The sequence below is a fragment of the Pristis pectinata genome, chromosome 12, assembly GCF_009764475.1.
Source record: "Pristis pectinata isolate sPriPec2 chromosome 12, sPriPec2.1.pri, whole genome shotgun sequence".
Classification (NCBI taxonomy): domain Eukaryota; kingdom Metazoa; phylum Chordata; class Chondrichthyes; order Rhinopristiformes; family Pristidae; genus Pristis; species Pristis pectinata.
In genome coordinates, this window is record NC_067416.1 from 50,000,199 (window position 1) to 50,020,091 (window position 19,893).

At 50.5% G+C, this 19,893-nt stretch overlaps 2 protein-coding genes across 3 annotated transcripts in view; one reads left to right on the forward strand and one right to left on the reverse strand.

The window, feature by feature from the left end:
- LOC127576554 (zinc finger protein 271-like) overlaps window positions 1-3,486 on the reverse strand; it is an 84,711-nt gene extending 81,225 nt beyond the window's left edge. Inside the window, exons 1-2 of the mRNA XM_052027097.1 lie at window positions 3,461-3,486; window positions 686-2,107 (exon numbers count right to left, since the gene is read on the reverse strand). Coding sequence (XP_051883057.1) covers window positions 686-1,395 — 710 coding nt within the window. The 5' untranslated portion in view covers window positions 1,396-2,107; window positions 3,461-3,486. The remainder of the gene's footprint in view (window positions 1-685; window positions 2,108-3,460) is intronic.
- LOC127576553 (zinc finger protein OZF-like) overlaps window positions 1-14,108 on the forward strand; it is a 34,465-nt gene extending 20,357 nt beyond the window's left edge. Inside the window, exons 1-2 of one of the 2 annotated variants that reach the window (XM_052027091.1) lie at window positions 10,874-11,150; window positions 12,206-14,108. In XM_052027091.1, coding sequence (XP_051883051.1) covers window positions 10,948-11,150; window positions 12,206-13,520 — 1,518 coding nt within the window. In that variant the 5' untranslated portion in view covers window positions 10,874-10,947 and the 3' untranslated portion in view covers window positions 13,521-14,108. Of the gene's footprint in view, window positions 1-10,873; window positions 11,151-12,205 lie in introns of those variants that run through there. The other variant, XM_052027092.1, reaches the window with a different exon arrangement.
- The last annotated feature ends 5,785 nt before the right edge of the window (window positions 14,109-19,893 follow it).

Genomic DNA, 19,893 nt, shown 5'->3' on the forward strand with positions numbered 1-19,893 from the left:
TTTCGGGTCAGGACCCTTCTTCAGGACTGAAGAGAGGAAAAGGGGAAGCCTGATATATAGGAGGGGAAAAGCAGAGCAGTGAGAGGTGGACGAAAGAGGGGAGGCGGGGTGGGCACAGGGTGGTGATAGGTAGATGCAGGTAAGAGACAGTGATGGGCAGGTGCAGGGGGGGGAGGGGAGAGCAGATCCACTGGGGGATAGGTCAAAGGTAAGGAGAGAGAGGGGAAACAAAAAGGGGGAGCAGAAAAAAGAGAGAGACGCTAGGAAAGGGAAGAAGGTGAGTGGTGGGGGTGTTACCTAAAGTGGGAGAATTCACTGCTCATGCTGTAAGGTTCGAAGACGGAAAACTGTTCCTCCAGTTTGAGTTCATCTAGATTCCAGCATCGGAGGTCCTTTGTTTCTCCTCCAGCAGATTGTTTGTTGCTTCAAATTCCAGCATCTGCAGAAGCCACTTGGTCTATCTTTTTGTACTGTATATCTTGTGTTTTGCAGAGAGCTTCAGAATATGAGGCAGTGTTTCAAAACAGATTTATTTGACACAGAACATTAAACTCCAGTTAGGTTCTAGGGTTATTAACATCTTCAGAAACAACCCCGACTGTGCCCAGTAACCAGGGTCCAACCCTGCAACAAGTGCAGAAGCCGACACCAGCCGCCACTTGTGGCACTCTGATACTGACATGTTTAAACTTTCTCCTCAGTGTGACCTCGCTGGTGCCTCAGCAGGTGGGACGACCGAGTGAATCCCTTCCCACACTCAGAGCAGGTAAACGGCCTCTCCCCTGTGTGAACTCGCTGGTGTCTCACCAGATCAGACGAGTGAGTGAACCCCTTCCCACAGTCAGAGCAGGTGAACGGCCTCTCCCCGGTGTGAACCCGCCGGTGCCGTAGCAGGTCTGATGAATGAGTGAATCCCTTTCCGCACTCGGGACAGGTGAATGGCCTCTCCCCCGTGTGAATTCTCTCGTGGGTCAGCAAAGAGGAGGACTGAGTGAATCCCTTCCCACAGACAGAGCAGATGAACAGCCTCTCCCCGGTGTGAACCATCTGATGCAACAGCAAGTGAGATGAAAGAGTGAAGCCCTTCCCGCACTCGGAGCAAGTGAATGGCCTCTCGCCGGTGTGGACTAACTGGTGCAGCAGCAGGTTGGACGACTGAGAAAATTGTTTCCCACACTCAGAGCAGGAGAACGGCCTCTCCCCGGTGTGAACCCGCTGGTGTCTCATCAAGTTGGATGTCTGAGCGAACCCCTTCCCGCACTCGGAGCAGGCGAACGGCCTCTCCCCGGTGTGGACCCGCTGGTGTCTCATCAGGTCGGCGGACCGAGTGAATCCCTTCCCGCACTGAGAGCAGGAGAACGGCCTCTCCGCTGCGTGAACTCGCCGGCGTCCCATCGCGTTACGCGACAGGGTGAATCCCTTCGCAAATCAGGAAGACTTCTCCCCTAAGAACTCACCGGCAGGTCAGCAAGGATGACATTTTCATATACAATTTCTCCTCATGGCCACTCTCCTGTATGGATGCACTGCTGTGCAATCAGACCAGTGGAATGCTTAAAGTTATCCCCACAGTCCGCCCACTGAAATGGTTTCACTGGTGTTAAGGCAGAAGTGTTTGAACAGGAGAATAAATCAGTGAACCACCTCCCAGACATAAAGCAGGTGAAGTCGCTCCCCAAATTAAATGCACGTGCTTTCATCTGGGATGAGTAATTGGTCTCTTTTCCAACCATCAACGACCTGTCAGCTTACAGCATTCTTATGAAGGAAATATTTGGAGAGAAACCATGTAAATTTTCTTCAAGGTGTTTAATTGGAACCTCACAGATAAACATGACGTGTGCTTGGCTTTTCCCCACTGTGATGCCTTCTCTGTTTGTGCAACTGTTTCTTTCTACTGTCAGACTTTCCGTCAGCTGTGAGAGTGTCACTGCCTTGCTGGTCACAACACGGTTTGAAAGTTTTCCCCAAAAATGAAACAGACATACATCCTTCCTTCCATGTTCAGAAGCCGGTGATATTGAGGCAGCGATAAACTGAGCAACGCTGCAGATCTGATGTGACTGGGTTTGCGATTCCCATATTCAAATCCTCTGCTTCTGATACCCTGTAAAAGTCCAGAAGGACAGGCCAACAATTCAGAAAAGGATAATTTCAGTCTCCATGGTCAGCTGTGACTTAGTTGGTGACAGTCACGCCTCTGAATCAGAAGGTTGCAGTTTTAAGTGCACCCAGGCACTCTGGTTCAGTCCTGACGGGTTGCTGCACTGTTAGAGGTGCTGTCTTTCACAATGATCTTTAAAACAAGTCTCTGATAGGTCTTTCAGGTGGACCCTAAAGAACCCCTGCCATACTTTGAAGAGGAGCTCAGGGAATATATCCCCAGGGTTCTGGACAGTGGCTATGGTAGGTAAATTGGTAAATCTGGATTGCTCTTCCACAGAGCCAGAGCAAAATCCACAGGCCCGATAGTCCCCTTCAGAGCTGTAACCTTTCGTGATTCATTAATATTTACCCCTCAAAGTTACAAAGGTGATTACTTGTCCGCTGTCACCCTTTTGATTGTCCCTTGCCAAGCCCAGGTGACTACCAGGTTTCTTGCATTACAAAAGTGGCTAGACTTCAAAGACACCTCATTGTCCCTAATTGCTTTACAGCCAATCTAAGGCCATCAAAAGTGCAACTTAAATGTTTTACTTGGTTTCTATGAAACTCAACCTTACCAAAAATCAATGTGTAGGATAAAGCACCCTATTGATCTTACAGGAGCCAACAGTGTGGGTACCAACGCCTGACATATGGTCAGTGCACAGAAAATGCAATGCAGCCACGGAGCAAGCGGGCTGAGGTGCTAGGGAGCAGATACATAAAAGCAGAGAAGGACAGGGTGGCTGGAAAGGACATATCTTGCCAAAACCGGGGAAATGGATTTAAAAATCAGGGTAAGGCTATAGACCAGGCGCTGGTACGTAAATGGGAATAGTATAGATGGGTACTTGATAGACGTGGTGGGCGAAGGACCGGTTTCTGCGCAGTATGACTCTGGATAAGTGTTACTTTCACGCAGAATCACTCGTCCTCAGAGCCAACACATTAAAAAAAATGGTCTGGAACTCAACAGCGGTTGCAGAGGGGAACATCTCGATCACGTTTATCAACAACGAATGAATGGGTGAAGGGAGCGATGAACCAGGAGCAGATGAATCAATGGCAGCCGCCCTACCCACAACCCCCAGCGCGCCAGGTGGGGCTCCGCCTGCGGCTGTGGGTCGGGCCGGCGGCCGGCTCCCGGGTGAGGCGCGGGGAGCCTCTGGAGAGACGGAGGGGAGCTGGGGGGGGGGGGGGAACCGTCCCAGTGCGGAGGCCCGCGGGGTTTCTGCAGCTCGCACCGATTCTCTCCCAGCCGAGGGGCCGCTCCCCGGGCCTCGGTGTTGGATTACAGCCGGCGCCCCGCTCCTACCTGCCGCCGACCGGCCGGAAACCTTCGCCCCACGTGTGGCCACCGCACTTCCGGTGCCCGCGCCTGCGCGGCTGTGACACTGATAGGGCGCAATCTGGGGCGCGGAGATTTATGGGGAAGCACGTCCGCCATGGACACGGTTGCCCCGTGTGCATTTAAACCGCGCTCTCTGGGCTTCAGGTGCCCGGCCACTCTGCGCCCAGCAAGCTGCATAAACGGAAGCCCGATATTATCTTATAAAACCAGAGAAGAAAATCGTTCGGATCATCTGGTCAATGTTGGCTTACGCTGGTTTGCAGGGAAGCAACCCCTTCCTCTTTACTCTGTCTCTCTCTCTCTCTGTCTCTCTCTCTCTGTCTCGCACGCGCGCACACACACACACACACACACACACACACACACACACACACACACACACACACACACACACACACACACACGCCCTTTTGCTTCATTTTGCCATTCACCTACACTAATCAGTAATTGTATGAAAGCCATTAAACCTACCAGCATGTGTTTGGGATGTAGGAAGAACCCCATACAATCTCGGGGAGAATGTGCAAACTCGACATAGTCTGCACCTGAGGTCAGGAAAGAACCCGGGTCCTTTGAACTGTAACGGCACTATCTGCTACACCACCATGCCAGATAATATTATTTCTGTTACGTGATTAAAGGATAAATTATGAGCAGGATTCTGGGTAGAATCAGATTTGTGGAATATTGAGAAAATCAAGGGATATGGAGCTAGTACAGGAAAATGATACGGAGGTAGAAGCCATAATCACGATGAATAGCGAGGAAGATTCTGAGGGCTGGAATGCCTACTCCTGCTCCTATTTCTTATGTTCTTAAGGACACTTCTGAAATTTACCAACTCGGACAAAACAACACTCTCTCAGTACTGTATTAGGTTCTGAGCTCAAGAAATTAAAGTGCAGTCTTCTGACTCTGAAGTTTGAACATAGAACATAGAACATTACAGCACAGTACAGGCCCTTCGGCCCGCAATGTTGTGCCGACATTTTATCCTGCTCTAAGATCTATCTAACCCTTCCCTCCCACATAGCCCCCTATTTTTTTATCATTCATGAGTTCTAACAATTGTGACAAAGCTGACCATCGAAATCTCTGCTCGGAATTACTATCCAGGGTTTAGTGATGACTTTATAAACCCTTTTTACAGTGTAATAGAAGGGGTGATTTGCAAAGAGTATCCTCAAACCAAAATCACATCAAAATCTGACCCAGGATTCATCAGCCTGAGAAGATGGAAGGAGAAATATTTACTCTGTCTGTGGGGAAAGATTTCAAACATCAATGTGTGTGACTGGCAAGGCAAATACACACACACACACACACACACACACACACACACACACACACACACACACACACACACACACACACACACACACACTTTCCAAAGAAATAACATTTGAAAGAGCTTTAACCAATTACAGGAGAGGAAATTGTACCAGTCACAGCAAGAAGAAACCAAACCCATGTCCTGTGTGTCCCTGAGGTTACTATTATTGACCAATGTGAAACCACCAGCATTTTCTTTAAGTCTCTCAAAGAGTAGGCAAATACTTCCCAAATAAAAGAGCTAAATCAGTTGATGGTACAAAAGGAAACAATTATACACTTGAGCTGGGGGATCACACTGAGTTGAGATCTTTATCTGATTTGTGACGAGGAAGGATTAATTTCCTGTTCAGAGCGCTATTGTTTTCACATCGATGAAACCATTTCCATAACCTGACTGTGGGAAAACTTTAGGCAATCCCATGCCCTGATAACGAAGCAACATATTAGCATCATATTGCCAGTCCAGATGAAGGGTCTCGACTGTCCCTCTCCCTCCACAGATGCTGCCCGACCCGCTGAGTTCCTCCAGCGTTTTGCGTGTTGCTCCAGATTTCAGCATCTGCAGTCTTTCTTGTGTCAACGTATGAGCATCAAAGGGGTGTTCATTTGTTCTGTGACTGGGAACGGATTCATTCATCCATCCCAACTGGAGAATCACAGTGGGTGTCGTAGAACCTCTCATTTTTACTACAATAAGAGACGATAACTCCGAGTTTCGTTCCAAGGCTTTATTCATACATGGTACCATGGAGAGTGGGCAGCGATCTCCACCGTCACCCAGAATCTAACATGCAGAAGGTTACACGCTTATTTTGTATGTTAAAACGACAGCTATAATCACGTGACTTGTTCAGTTATGGTTGTTACACACTTAAGAATTTAATCAATGTGTCACATAGATCATGATAAGACAAAAAACAACATCAATCAGTTCCCCTTATCAGTGCGCTCAAGGCTGACCTCGCACCCTGTTTTATTTCAAAGTCTGGTTTCAGCATTCTCTGCAGACCTGCTGGCTCCAAGCCCAGATTTACTGTTTGCTGCAAGCATAGTTCTGGTATACAATGTCAAGTATCCCATCAGCACCAGTACAGTCAAAAGATACCATTTATTTTTCCACAGTGGGGCATTTTTCACCTGCTCCGCATGCGGATTAATTCAGCCTTCCTTCCATCTGGCCCACCAGCGAGTTCACACTGGGGAGAGATCACTCATCACAGGATCAGCACCCTCCTGAGAGTAAACATCACCAACAGCCTGTCCTGGTCAAATCACGTAGATACCACAGCCAAGAAAGCTCACCAGCGCCTCTACTTCCTCAGGAGGCTAAAGAAATTCGGTATGTCCCCTTTGACTCTCACCAACTTTTACCGATGCACCATAGAAAGCATTCTATCTGGATGCATCACAGCTTGGTACGGCAACTGCTCTGCCCGGGACTGTAAGAAACTGCAGAGAGTTGTGGACACAGCCCCGTGCATCACGGAAACCAGCCTCCCCTCCACGGACTCTGTCTTTACCTCTCCTTGTCTTGGTGAAGCAGCCAGCATAATCAAAGATCCCACCCACCCGGGACATTCTCTCTTCTCTCCTCTTCCATTGGGTAGAAGATACAGGAGCCTGAGGGCACGTACCACCGGACAAGGACAGCTTCTATCCCACTGTGATAAGACTATTGAACGGCTCCCCTTATACAATGAGATGGACTCTGACCTCACGATCTACCTTGTTGTGACCTTGCACCTTTTTGCACTGCACTTTCTCTGTAGCTGTGACACTTTACTCTGTACTGTTATTGTTTTTACCCGTACTACATCAATGCACTCTGTACTAACTCAATGTAACTGCACTGTGTAATGAATTGACCTGTACGATCAGTATGCAAGACAAGTTTTTCACTGTACCTCAGTACAAGTGACAATAATAAACCAATACCAATACCAATGCCTCGCAGGTTCCCCTCTAAGTCACACAACGTCCCAACTTGAAAATATATCACCAGTCCTTCATCAGCACTAGGTCCAAACCCTGGAACTCTCCCACCACCCCGACCCCTCAACAACAATGTGGGAGTACTCTCACCAGAAGGACTGCCATGGTTCAAGAAGGTGCTGCGCCACCACCTTTGCAAGGGCCACGAGGGATGGGCAATAAATGCCGGAGCTGCCGGCGACACCCACATCCTGAAGGAATAATAAATTAGTGAAACCCCATCAGTTTCTGCAACATTCTGTTGGTGCCAGTTGTTGTTACAATATCCCAACAATGCAAGTTGTTGTTATAATACAAACTGTTGTCATACCACAACAATGTGAGTTCTTGTTTTGTTTTCATTCGCCTTTCAGCCCGTTTTTTTTTGTGCCAGGGACGGCATATGAGAAGATGGTGGCGAACCGTCTTCCTAAACCGCTGCAGTCCTCCCGGTGAAGGTTCTCCCTGAGGCGCTGCTTGGCTGGGAGTTCCCGCAGCCCGGCCCAGCGCTGATGTGGGGGATGGTGACACATTTCCAAGGCGTGGGACCAGCGGTTGGTGGGGTTCCAGTGCACCTGCTGCCCTTGGCATTCGTGGTGGTAGAGGTCAGGTTGAAGAGGGGCTGTTGGAGTAGTGGAGTTCTGTGCACATTGCAGGCAGTACTTGCTGCAGCCTCGGTGAGATGGCAGAGAAAGGAGTGATTATTTAGGACGGTGGATTAAGTTCTGGTTGAGCTGCTGCTTCGACTTGGATGTCATTCGGCTCCTTGAGTGTCGTTCTTAGGGCTGCACTCACCCGGGCAAGTGGAGGGTCCTGACTTCTGCCTTGTAGGTTTTGAATTGTCAGGAGAGGAATCCACCTGGGCACAGGGTCCCCAGTCTCTGACTTGCTGAGGTCCCCCATGATATTTAAGGGGGCTGTTCTGATTGAGTTTCTGGTCAATGCCAAGGTCTTGACCCAAAACGTTGACCACCTGCTTTTCCCCACGGATGCCGCCTGGCCTGCTGAGTTCCTCCAGCATCATCGTGTTTTTCATTTGGTAGGTTAACCGGCCACAGTGAAATACCCCCCAGTATGTAGGGGAGTGGTAGAATCTGGGGGAGTTGATGAGTGGAGAATAAAATAGGATTAAGATATGATGGGCCGAAGGGCCTGTTTCTGACAGGGTGAGCAGATATCAGTTGGGCTGAATAGTTTGCACTATATTTTTTTTGCAATACAATGATATGAGGAGCTTGCAACAGTATTTTAAACAGAACTGATTTATTTCACATACATCCATATAAAAGCAGAACATTCTGTGACGAAAGTTAACATCTCGACCTGGAAAATGAAACCTTTGTCCATCCACAGATGCTGCCTGACCTGCTGAGCGTTTCCAGCATTTTACGTTTTTATTTCAGATTTCCAGAACCTGCGGTATTTTTTAAATTTTTCGGAAAATTTTCGCCCGGTGTATAGGGGTTACTAACACCAGCAGAAACAAACCCCAAACGAGCCCAATGACCAGGGTTCAATCCCGGGTGTGATTACCGACAGCAGTAACGGCAGAGCCCAACGCATCGCTGGTGCCTCAGCAGCTTCGATGTTCAAATCTTTCTCATAAACTTCTTCTCTACTGTGAACTCACGGTGCGTCGGCAGGTTGAGTGACGGACTGAATCCCATTCCCACATCCAGCAGGTGAACGGCCTCTCCCCACCGTGTATTTGCTTATGTGTATTCGGGTGGAATGACCCACCGAATCCCGTTGTCCACAAAATCCATTATCGCACTAAATCCTGGATTTCCGTGCTTCCTTGTGACACAGACAGCGACCATTGTTTTCCATCGAGTCTATGCCGGTTGAAGAGCAATCCCATTCCCTGCAAATTTCCCCTGTAACCTCTTCTCTTCACATCATGGATATGACCGGCAGTAGCACCGCTTACACATTGCCACACCAACAACGACCGGACGGCACACGGTGCGGCTACTGCAGCCGCTGCTTCCCAATTCCAGCAACTCGGGTGCAATCCTGACCTCGGGTGCTGTCGGTGTGGAGTTTGCATGTTGTGCCTGTGACCGCACGGGTGTGAATCGAATTGATTTATTATTGTCACATGTACTGAGGCACAGTGAAAAAACTTGTCTTGCAGACCATTCGTACAGATCAATTCAGTACACAGTGCATTGAAGTAGTACAGGACAGAATGCAGAGTAAAGTGTCACAGCTACAGAGGAAGTGCAGTGCAGGCAGACAATAAGGGGCAAGGTCACAACAAGATACATTTGTGAGGTCAAGAGTCCATCTTATCGTACTAGGGAACCGTTCAATAGGGTCATAACAGCGGGATAGAAGCTGTCCTTGAGCCTGGTGGTAGCTGCTTTCAGGCTTTTGTATCTTCTGCCCGAAGGGAGGGGGGGAGAAGAGGCAATGTCTGAAGCAGTGAAAGTGTAGACAGTCCATGGAGGGGAGGCTGGTTTTAGTGACGTGCTGAGCTGTGTCCACAATTCTCTGCAGTTTAAGCTAAGATATCTTTATTAGTCACATGTACATCGAAACACGCAGTGAAATGCATCTATTGCCTAGACTGTTCCGGGGGCAGCGCGCAAGTGTCGCCACGCTTCCAGCGCCAACATAGCGCGCCCACAACTTCCTACCCTATACGTCTTTGGAACATGTAAGGAAATCGGAGCACCCGGAGGAAACCCACGCAGACACGGGGAGAACGTACAAACTCCTAGCAGACAGCAGCCGGAATTGAACCCAGGTCGCTGGCGCTGTCATAGTGTTACGTTAAACTGCAAAGATCCCAGGCAGAGCAGTTGCCGTACCAAGCCGTGATACATCCGGATGGGATGCTTTCTATGCTGCATCAATAAAATTTGGTGTCAAAGGGAACGTGCCAAATTTCTTTAGCCTCCCACATCCACATCCCAAAGACGGACAGGTTGGTTGGTTAATCGGCCACTGTAAATTACCCCTACTGTGTAGGTGTGTGGTGGAATCTGGGGAGAGGTGATGGGAATGTCTGGAGAATAAAATGGGATAAGTGGAAATGGGTGCTTGCTTGTGGGCACGGCCTCAGTGCTATTGCAATGGCCTGTTTCTGTGCTATTTGACTCTATGAACCAGCAAATCCTTTCCCACAATCAGAGCCGGTAAATGATCTCTCTCCATTGTGAATACGTCTGTGTGTTACCCAGGTATTGGATTGTTCAACGTTTGCCACAGTTGGAATATTGGTGTGAAAGCAAGTGTGCTTTGAGCAGGGGGCTCAATCAGTGACCAGTTTCCCAACTGCATTTTCGGTATCTCCCCAGCACGGTGGAGAAATGTCCACCTGGGAAGGGGAACTGTTGCCTCTCTCACCTACTACAATTTGCAGTTACCCACTCCTTCAGAAACTCAAAGAAAATTGACATGGTTTCTCATCAGATTGGTCGGTTGAGCAAATCCTCACGAACACAGGGAACTTGTGGTTGTTTTCTCCATGTTGTGAATGAAGCCATTTCTTCCCGAGTTACGATCTTTCCACACTCGGTGCCTTGGGGCGCCCTCGCTCAGATACATGTGTGTTTCACTACCTTACTGGACACTTTGAGGTTTGCAAACCTTGCTCATGGATAGAACGTGAGGCATCAGGTGCTGATGTCTCTGTCAGTTCTTGACTTAACAATTGTTTTCAGAAATTTGTCTGCATCTTCTCTCCTCCTAATTCCCACTAAGAAGTTTAAACTCATAACTAAATAAATATAGGATAGAAAGTTAGATACATCTAGCTTCTTTGGTAAACTATGTTGTATTCCTGCTTGAAGTCCGGTTTCTAAGAATCGAGAACGAAAATGTAGTCTGATTTACTGGTGCAATGCCAATGAAGGTCCACAAAACAACTTTAAAACGGTTCTCTCAGATGGACAGGGAAGCAGAGGTATTTTAATTAACAGCTGGACGTTAAAAGTCAGGAACCCTGGTCAATATTTACCCCTCGGTGAGCATCACAAATCAAACGCATGGACACAGATGCTGCCAGACATGATGAATATTTCCAGCACTTACTGTGTTTTTATTTTACGGTCTGGCCTTTCTCACATTGCTGTTCATGGGACCAAGCTTCGAGCAGATTAGCTGCCGCATTTCATTGATCCCCGAGCTGGTAAACGATGAGGGGGAACTTGAGGCGCTTGAAAGCCTTCCTTTCGAAGCATTTTTCACGGCAGCTTCCATGGCGGACTCCTCTACCCAGAAGACTCTGCGCCTGGAAAGAGCTCTATCATTGTGGACGGATCAGCTGCGGGACACCGGACGTGACGCCCGAAGCCTGGAAGATGCGCCTTCGACACAGGGGCCTCCAGGCCGGCGGCAGGTAGGAACGGGGCGCGGGTCTGAAGCAGCAGCACCGAGGCCGAGGCCGAGGCCGGGCCCGTGGGGAAAGAATCGGTGCAAACTGCAGAAGCGCCGCGGGCCGCCAGACGAGCGGAGCTCCCGGCGCCCCGCACCCGGGAATCTGCAGCAAGACGCGGAACGCCGGAGGGACTCGGCGAGTCAGGCAGCGTCTGTGGAGGGGAATGTCACCGGACCGTTATAAACGCGAAAAGTAGCGGATTGCACAGCAAGATCCCAGGATATGCGTTGCACAGCAAGATCCCATGAGATCTGAAGGCGCGGCGCTCCCGTCCCCCGGACTGTCCGCCGGCCCCACCCCAGATTCCCTGCGGGACCCGGGCGGCGCATGCGTTCTGGTGACACCGCAACAGATAGAGCGGTTTCTCGAGCGCGGGGGATTGTGGGGACGGAGGCTGCCATTGAATTTTTTTTACGGCGGCCAGGATTGCGCAGAAATACACAAAGTGCTGGAGGAACTCAGCAGGTCGGGCAGCATCCATGGAGGGAAACAAACAGTCGATGTTTCGGGCCGAGACCCTTCATCAGGACTGGAAAGGAAGAGGGCAGAAGCCCTCCCCTCCCCTCTCCTCCCCCACCCTTTATTGCCATGGTCCACTGCCCTCTCCTACCAGATTCCTCCCTCTTCAGCCCTTTGCCTCTCATCTCTCAGCTTCTTACATCTTCACCCCCCACCCCCACCCAACTCCCTTCCCCCTTTCACCTGGACTCGCCTATCGCCTGAACTCACCTATTACCTGCCTGCGTGTGCTCCTCACCCTGCCCCCCCCCCCACCTTCTTATTCTGGTTTCTTTAAAGACACTTGGGCAGGTACATGGATAGGAAACGTTTAGCGGGATATGGGCCAAATGCAGGCAAATGGGACTAGCTGGGGTAGACAGCTTGGTCAGCATGGACGAGTTGGGCCGAAGGGTCTGTTTGTCGGTCGCACCGTTTACCAGATTTGACGAGCTCTGCGTTTTTATTTGTGGGCTCTTTCTCTGAGATTCTCCTTTCCCGTCCAATCTATTTCGCAGGGCATCGGCCATGGAGGATCGGCAGACCGGTAACTGGAACCAAAGAGGAGCTCCTGACCCGCCAGGGTCGCTCAGTCCGCCGGTCCCTGGACGCCGCCTGCCTTCGGACGGGGGGGCAGAAGGCCCCGTGCACGCCGGGGAGAAACGGTTCACCTGTTCCGAGTGTGGGCGGGGCTTCAGGCGAGCAGCGGGACTGTCGAGGCACCGGTGCGGTCACGGCGGGGACAAACCGTGGAAATGCGGGGACTGCGGGAAGGGGTTCAGTTACCCGTCCCGGTTGGAGATGCACCGGCGCAGCCACACGGGGGAGAGGCCGTTCACCTGCTCGGTGTGTGGCAGTGGATTCATTTATTCATCCCACCTTATCAAGCACCAGCGGGTACACACCACGGAGAAGCAGTTCACTTGCTCCTTGTGTGGGGGAGGATTTGCCGATCGCTCCAGCCTTCTGACACACCAGCGGGAGCACACCGGGGAGAGGCCCTTCATCTGCTCCAAGTGTGGGAATGGATTCACTTGTTCGTCCCACCTTCGTAGGCATCAGCGGGTTCACACCAGGGAGCAACAATTCGCCTGCTCCTTGTGCGGGAAAGGATGCAGTCGCTTCTCCAGCCTTCTCAGGCACCAGCGAGACCACAGCGGGGAGAGGCCGTTCACCTGCTCCGAGTGCGGGAAGGGGTTCAGTTACCAGTCCCGGTTGGAGATGCACCGGCGCAGTCACAAGGGGGAGAGGCCGTTCACCTGCTCCGAGTGCGGGATGGGGTTCACGCGGTCATCCAGCCTCCTGGTTCACCAGCGGGTTCACACCGGTGAGAGGCCGTTCGCCTGCTCCGTGTGCGGGATGGGGTTCACGCGGTCATCCAGCCTCCTGGTTCACCAGCGGGTTCACACCGGTGAGAGGCCGTTCGCCTGCTCCGTGTGCGGGAAGGGGTTCACTTGTTCATCCTACCTCCATGCCCATCAGCGGAAGCACACCGGGGAGCAGCCCTTCACCTGCTCCGAGTGCGGGAGGGGATTCACCTGCTCCTCCGGGCTCCTCGTACACCAGAGGGTGCACACCGGGGAGAGGCCATTCGCCTGCTCCGTCTGCGGGAGGTCGTTCATCAGTTCCTCCCACCTCCTCACGCACCAGCGGATCCACACCGAGGAGAGGCCCTTCACCTGCTCCGTGTGTGGGAAGGGGTTCATTCACTCGTCCAGCCTCCTCACACACCAGCGGGATCACACCGGGGAGAAGCCGTTCATCTATTCTGTGTGCGGGAAGGGGTTTGGGAGTTCGTCCAGTCTATGGATTCACCGACGGATTCACAAGTGACCGCAGGGTTTGCACTACTGTTCGTCACATCCAGGGCATTACAGCTTCACATTCTTTGCATGATAATAACCTCTAAATCTGGATTGGAAATTAATTTTCTAGGTAAATGTCAAATAAATGAGAAACAATGGACGTTCAGTGTTGTCCTTTTAATATAAGAGTCCCAGAGTAATACAGCGTGAAAACAGGCCCTTCAGCCCAACTCATCTATGCCGACCAAGGTGCCCACCTAAGCTAGTACCATTTGGCCCATGTCCCTCTACAACTTTCCTATCCATGTACTTCCCCAATGACTCTTTCATGTTAGTAGTTAGCACAACGCTTTACGGCGCCAGCGACCTGAGTCCAAATCCGGCCACTGTCTGTAAGGAGTTTGTACGTTCTCCCTGTGTCTGCGTGGGTTTCCTCCGGGTGCTCCGGTTTCCTCCCACATTCCAGAGACGTTCAGGTTAGGAAGTTGTGGGCATGCTGTGTTGGCGCCGGAAGTGTGGCGACACTTGCGGGCTGCCCCCCAAAATCACTACGCAAAAGATGGGTTTCACTGTGTTTCGATGTACATGTGACTAATAAAGATCTTATCAACCACCACCTCTGGCTGCTGATTCTATGTCCGCTCCACCTTCCCCATGAAGTTGCCCCTCTGGTCTCTTTCAATTCTTTCCCCTGCCACCTTAAACCTACACCCTCCAGCGTTTGATTTCCTTTCCCTGGGGGTGAGGAGCGGGAAAGAAAATTCCTGCGTGCATTCACCCTCTTGATGCCCCCTCATGATTTATAAACCTCCTTTAGGTCACCTCTCAATCCCCTACATCCAAAGGAATAAGATCCTCGCCGGCCCAACATCTCCCTATAACACAGACCCTTGAGTCCTGACAACATCCTTGTACCTATTTGAAGTTGCACTCCATGGAGATGAAACTACAGTATTAAGGGGTAATTGGATGGTCATAAGCACAGAGATAGGTCCCTTGGCTCACCGTCCTGTGTCTCCCATAGACAGTAATGATGCACTGTCCCATCTGTTATGCACCCTTCATTCCCACCAGACACTCCCTACACGCTCAGGGCAACTTACAGTGGCAAGTTCACCCGCTACCCTGCACATCTGTGGGAAGAAACCAGAGCACCACGAGGAAACCTGCGCAGTCACAGGGAGGCCGAGCAAACTCCGCAGAGACGGCGCCTGAGGTCGGAATTGAAGCTGGGCTGCTGGAGCTGTGAGTCAGATTTCTGTTGGCGGTGCCACACTGCTCCCTAACCTCGGCTCCTAAGACAGTCGATATATTGACAAGATGGGGACAGAGATGATAAGATCGACCCTGGTTGGCGAGGCATTGACTCGGAAGAATGAGCAGAAATTAGAGCCAGGATTTTCTTTCAGCAGTGGTTCGAAACACTGATTTGTGTCTTGTGGGGGGTGGGAAGGCAGTGGGCTGTCGTGGCTACCTTCCCGTATCCTGCACCACCTGCTGACTATCTGACTTTCCATTGGGAACCACTGACCTCGAGATTTGCCGGCTGGTTGGTTAATTGGCTTCGATAAATTTCCCCTTGTGCGCAGGTGAATAGTAGAATTGGACTCCCTCCCCAGTCTCCAACTGCCTCTCACGGCTGACTGACCCTCTTAACAGCCACCACACTCGGGAACAGGATTTTAGATAAAATAAGATTTCTTTATTAGTCACATGTACATCGAAACACACAGTGAAATGCATCTTTTGCGTTGAGTGTTCTGGGGTCAGCCCGCAAGTGTCGCCACGCTTCCGGCACCAACATTGCAAACCCACAACTTCCCAACCCGTACGCCCTTGGAATGTGGGAGGAAACCGGAGCACCCGGAGGAAACCCACGCAGAAACGGGGAGAACGTACAAACTCCTTACAGACAGCGGCCGGAGTTGAACCCGGGTCGCTGGCGTTACACTCCTGCTGAAACACCCGCTCTTTCCCCTCTGGCGGCAGCGACCTCATCGGCTGACCGGAGATCAAAGAAACGGAAGCAGGAATCGGCCGTTCGGCCCCTCGCCGCTGCTTCCTATCCCATAAGATGGTTGAGCATTTACCTCGGCGTCACTTTCACCCACGTCACTTGACTCCCCTGATGTTCCAGGAATCTATTCATCGCCCACCCAGCGACCGAGCTGAGCCTCCACACACCTCTCCGGCAGACAATTCCAGAGACTCGCTCCTTTCTGCGGAGAAGAGCCTACTTCTCGACTCTGTCCTGAATGGTCAATCCTTTGCCTTGAGACAGCGACCCCTGCGTTGTCCAGGAGAGACTTTAAACGGGAGCCCGTGTGTTCTCGCTGGGGGACCCGTGGAGACACCTGGCATATTGTGACTCAGTGGAGACAGAGGAGACTGCAGGTGCTGGAAATCTGGAGCATCACACGAAACGCCGGAGGGTCTCAGCGGGTCAGGCAGCATCCAGGGAGGGAAATGTCACGGGACCAGATAGTGGGTCGCATAACAAGATCCCACAATATGGGTTGCACAGCACGATCCCATAAAATCTGAAGGCGCGGCGCTCCGCAAAGGCAAAGCGAGAACGTGTATTGATTAAAAGATTTGAAAGCTTAACCTTTTCAAAGGGTGCTACCCATACGGTCTGCCTTTTTCCCAGGATAGAAATATCAAATACTAGAGGGCATAGCTTTACGCTGGTGGGGAAAGTTTAAAAGAGATGTGCGGGGCAGGTTTTTTTGAGTGGGGTTGTGGCAGGTGGGATGGAAATATTTAAGAGGCTTTTAGACACATGAACATGCAGGGAGGAGTGCATGAATATGGATCATATGCAGGTGGATGGGATTAGTTCAATTTGGCATTATGGACACCACAGACCTTGTGGGCCGAAGGGCCTGTTCCGGTGCTCTGCTTTTCTATGTTCTTTCGGCTCCTCGGTCGATTGGAGGACGCAGGCGCGGACCTCAGGGACAGACCAAACATGCGGAGTTCGGACCTTCGACGTGCAAACCTGGAGGTGGGTGTTGGGCTGAAGTTGGCCACTGGTTGGGGGAAAGAATCGGTGCGGGCTCCAGAAATACCGCGGGCCACTCCACTGGGACAGACGAGGTCCTTAGTTGGCGCTCAGCACCCGAGGTCCCGGCACTTGCCAACAACCAGGTCTGGGACATCTCCCCAGGGGCTGGAGGGGAGGCTGATAGTAGACCGCTCTCTGGAGCGCTGGGGATTGTGGGTAGAACGGCGGCCATTGAGTCCACGGCACTAAGTGGCGGAGTTGGGGCCGGTGGTTACCCCGTCTGAGCTAAACTGGCGATAACTAAAACGAGGTAAAGGGTTGAATCGGGACGAAGCCTGAAAAGAAGGGACTTAGTTAAGTTTTCAATGAATTAAACATCTGATGAAAGTTCAAAAACCTGAAAGCTTCACTCTGTTCCTTTCTCCACAGGTGCGGCCTGACCCGCTGAGTATTTCCAGCATTGACTGCCTGCATTTCAGATTTTCGGCACCTGCAATTGTTTGATTTTAAATTGAATACTTCTTGTGATTCTATCAATCATGTAGGTTAATGAGTCAATTTCACATTTACATTTTAAAGAATCTCCCACAGCCAGAACCGTGGATTAATGATGCTTGCGTTATGGACATTTGTTTCTAGCTGCTGTGTAAAACCTGCTCCAGTCTACCTATTCCAGGAACTATTGAAGACATTTAAAAACCAGAAGTTTGGCATTTCAGGCTCAGTGTCAACCATGGACATCTCAGTCTTAGTTTCGCATCCTGTACAATGTTTAAGAAGTTGGCGCACTCCTTTGCTTCTCTCTCCGCAGATGTCGCTGTGCTTCTCGGCTTTGGTTTGTTTCTTCCTTGTCTCCAACTGTTGTGTTTTACAGTAATTGCTACCTTGATAACCTTAGTCTGCATCCAACCATTGACATACAGGGTTAGTGTGTAAATGGTCGATGGCCGGCATGGACTAGGTGGGCCGAACGGCCTGTTTCAATGCTGTATATCTTTATAGTTCTATGATAAGTAAAACAATGTCCGTCTTGCTGCTCTGGGATCCCTCAGTGTGACTGGCTGCTCAGATGCTGGGTGAGTGAATAGCCTAAGTTCGTATAGAAGAGATTTTAACTATCAGGTCCCTGTGTGAAGATGTGAGATCAATGTTTCTTGTTGAAAAGATTATTTCTGATAGTTAAGGCTCAACGGACAAAGACTCGAGTCATGATTTTGCTTCTGATTTAAACTGTGTGAATATTTCTGGGAACTTGTGACCGAGGAATGACCAAAAATTCCTAATCTCAGATGTCAGAATTCGTTACAGGGATCGATATTTCTAAATTGCAACAAAATACAGAAGTGTGAGCGAGTGTCTTTCATTCAGGTACCCAGCTTGTGGATTTTATTTGCACAGCAGTTGTTGTGTAGCCGGTTAAATTATCACAAGAGTTTGTTTTTCAAAAGGAAAAAGATCAGTCTTGAAACCTCAGTCAAGCTGTTACATCTGCAGTCTGCGTCTGCACTTTTCAATGCAATTTTTCGAACGATTTCTCTTACTTTATGCAGTAAATATCTGTGCTCCCATTTTAATCAATTGGAATGTTTTGATGAAGCTAACTCAGTTCCTGTCCATGTGGACTTATGGATGACTGCTGCCCCTTTCCTTATGAACCTAACAGGTCATGAGAAGCTCTCAGAGAACGATAGGACCACAAAGCATAGAACGAGGCCCTTCAGCCCATCGTGTTTGTGCTGTCCATCAAGCATCCATCTACATTAATCCCATTTTCCCTCTTGCATCCCCATCAACGCCAACCATCACCAGCCCTTCCCCCAGTGTTCCTGCTACTCGTCTTCACGAGGAGTAATTTACAGTGGTTAATTAACCTATTTAACCCACCACAGGTGAGGAAACTGGAACACCATAGGTCACAGGAAGGGCATCCAGACTCAACACCGAAAGCACCGAAGCACCTGTGGGCAGCATCAACAACGGCTCTCCGCTGCCTGACCCGCTGAGTTCCTCCAGTAGTTTGTGTGTGTGTGTGTCTGTGTGTGTCTGTGTGTGTGTGTGTGTGTCTCTGTGTGTGTGTGTTTTGTTCCACATTCCAGCATCTACAGTCTCTCGTGTCTGCACTAACTGCTAGATTGGGTGAAGGTAAATCACGAAATGAATTGATGGTGGAATTAAGAAAAATTGGGGAAAAATTCTGTGCCTTGTTCCCGGTCACCATTAGTGGGGGTTTGTTTGCCTCTTTACTATAAGCGTCCTCGTTGTGGTGCGGTCAGTGTGTTTTTGTTTGGATACATCGATTTGGATTTTCCATTTCAATGCCGGGAGTTAACCCTTTGACATTTCAATGCCGGGAGTTAACCCTTTGACATTTGTTAATTGCTCGCTTTAGAGCGACAGGTTTATTGGTGTTTCAGCGAGTGGGATAACTGGGTGAACCCTTTCCCACACACGGAGCGGGTGAAGTGTGGACGCGCTGGGTGTTTTGATTTCAAAAGTAAACTTTATTCGTAATAAACATATATACAAAAGAATAAAGAGTGCAAAACATTCATGGTCAATTCATTCAGTAGTGTTAACTTATTTTTAAACACCATAGCACCATTGCTACTCCTGCGGGCCCCTGGGGTGATACACTATTTCAATGTTTGAGGGGTTTCCCCACCCGACTCAGCCCCTCCGTGTCCAGTCGCGGAAGGACACGAGACTGTGGTCCTTCCCCACACAGCCTTTGCACTGGTTGCACCGAGCTTCAGTGCGTCCCTCAGCAGGTCCTCCTGCAGCCCGGACTCTGGCAGTCGGCAGCGTTACCTCACGGGCATCTCGCAGTGCTGGAGGGCCAACGGGTTTCGGGCAGACCAAAGGGCGTCTTTCACCAGGTTGATGACCTTCCTGCAAAGCGCTTGATGTCCGTCTGGATGTGTGTCCCTGGGGACGAAAATGAGGAAAAGGCAAGATCGTGGTGGAAACTAACAGCATCCATGGAGAAGGCAGTGTTCATCAGAGGCCAATAAAAAAAAGTTACGAATCGCTCACGGTGCATTGACTGTGGTATATTTGACGTCTAATTACTTTTTCTTTTGCCATTTTCGATCATTCCCGGCCCGGTGCGGGGGAACCGAAAGAGGAGGGGCGGAAGGTGAAGCGGGTGAGAGAGGCTGGAGGGAAGGGAGCGAGGTGCAGAGGCGGACCGGGGAGCGGGGTTGTGGGAACAGGAGCTGGCTGCGGGCGAGGGATTGAAGCTGGGTGAAATTGCGGGGGGCCGGGAGTGGCTGGGGTTTGGGGGGGGGGGTGGAAGGTGGGGGCTTGTGGTCAGAGTGCACCCGTGTGTGTGTCTGTCTGCATGGTTGTGTTGTCCCCTGGGCGCCAGTTGTTGTTGTGTTGTCCCCTGGGCGCC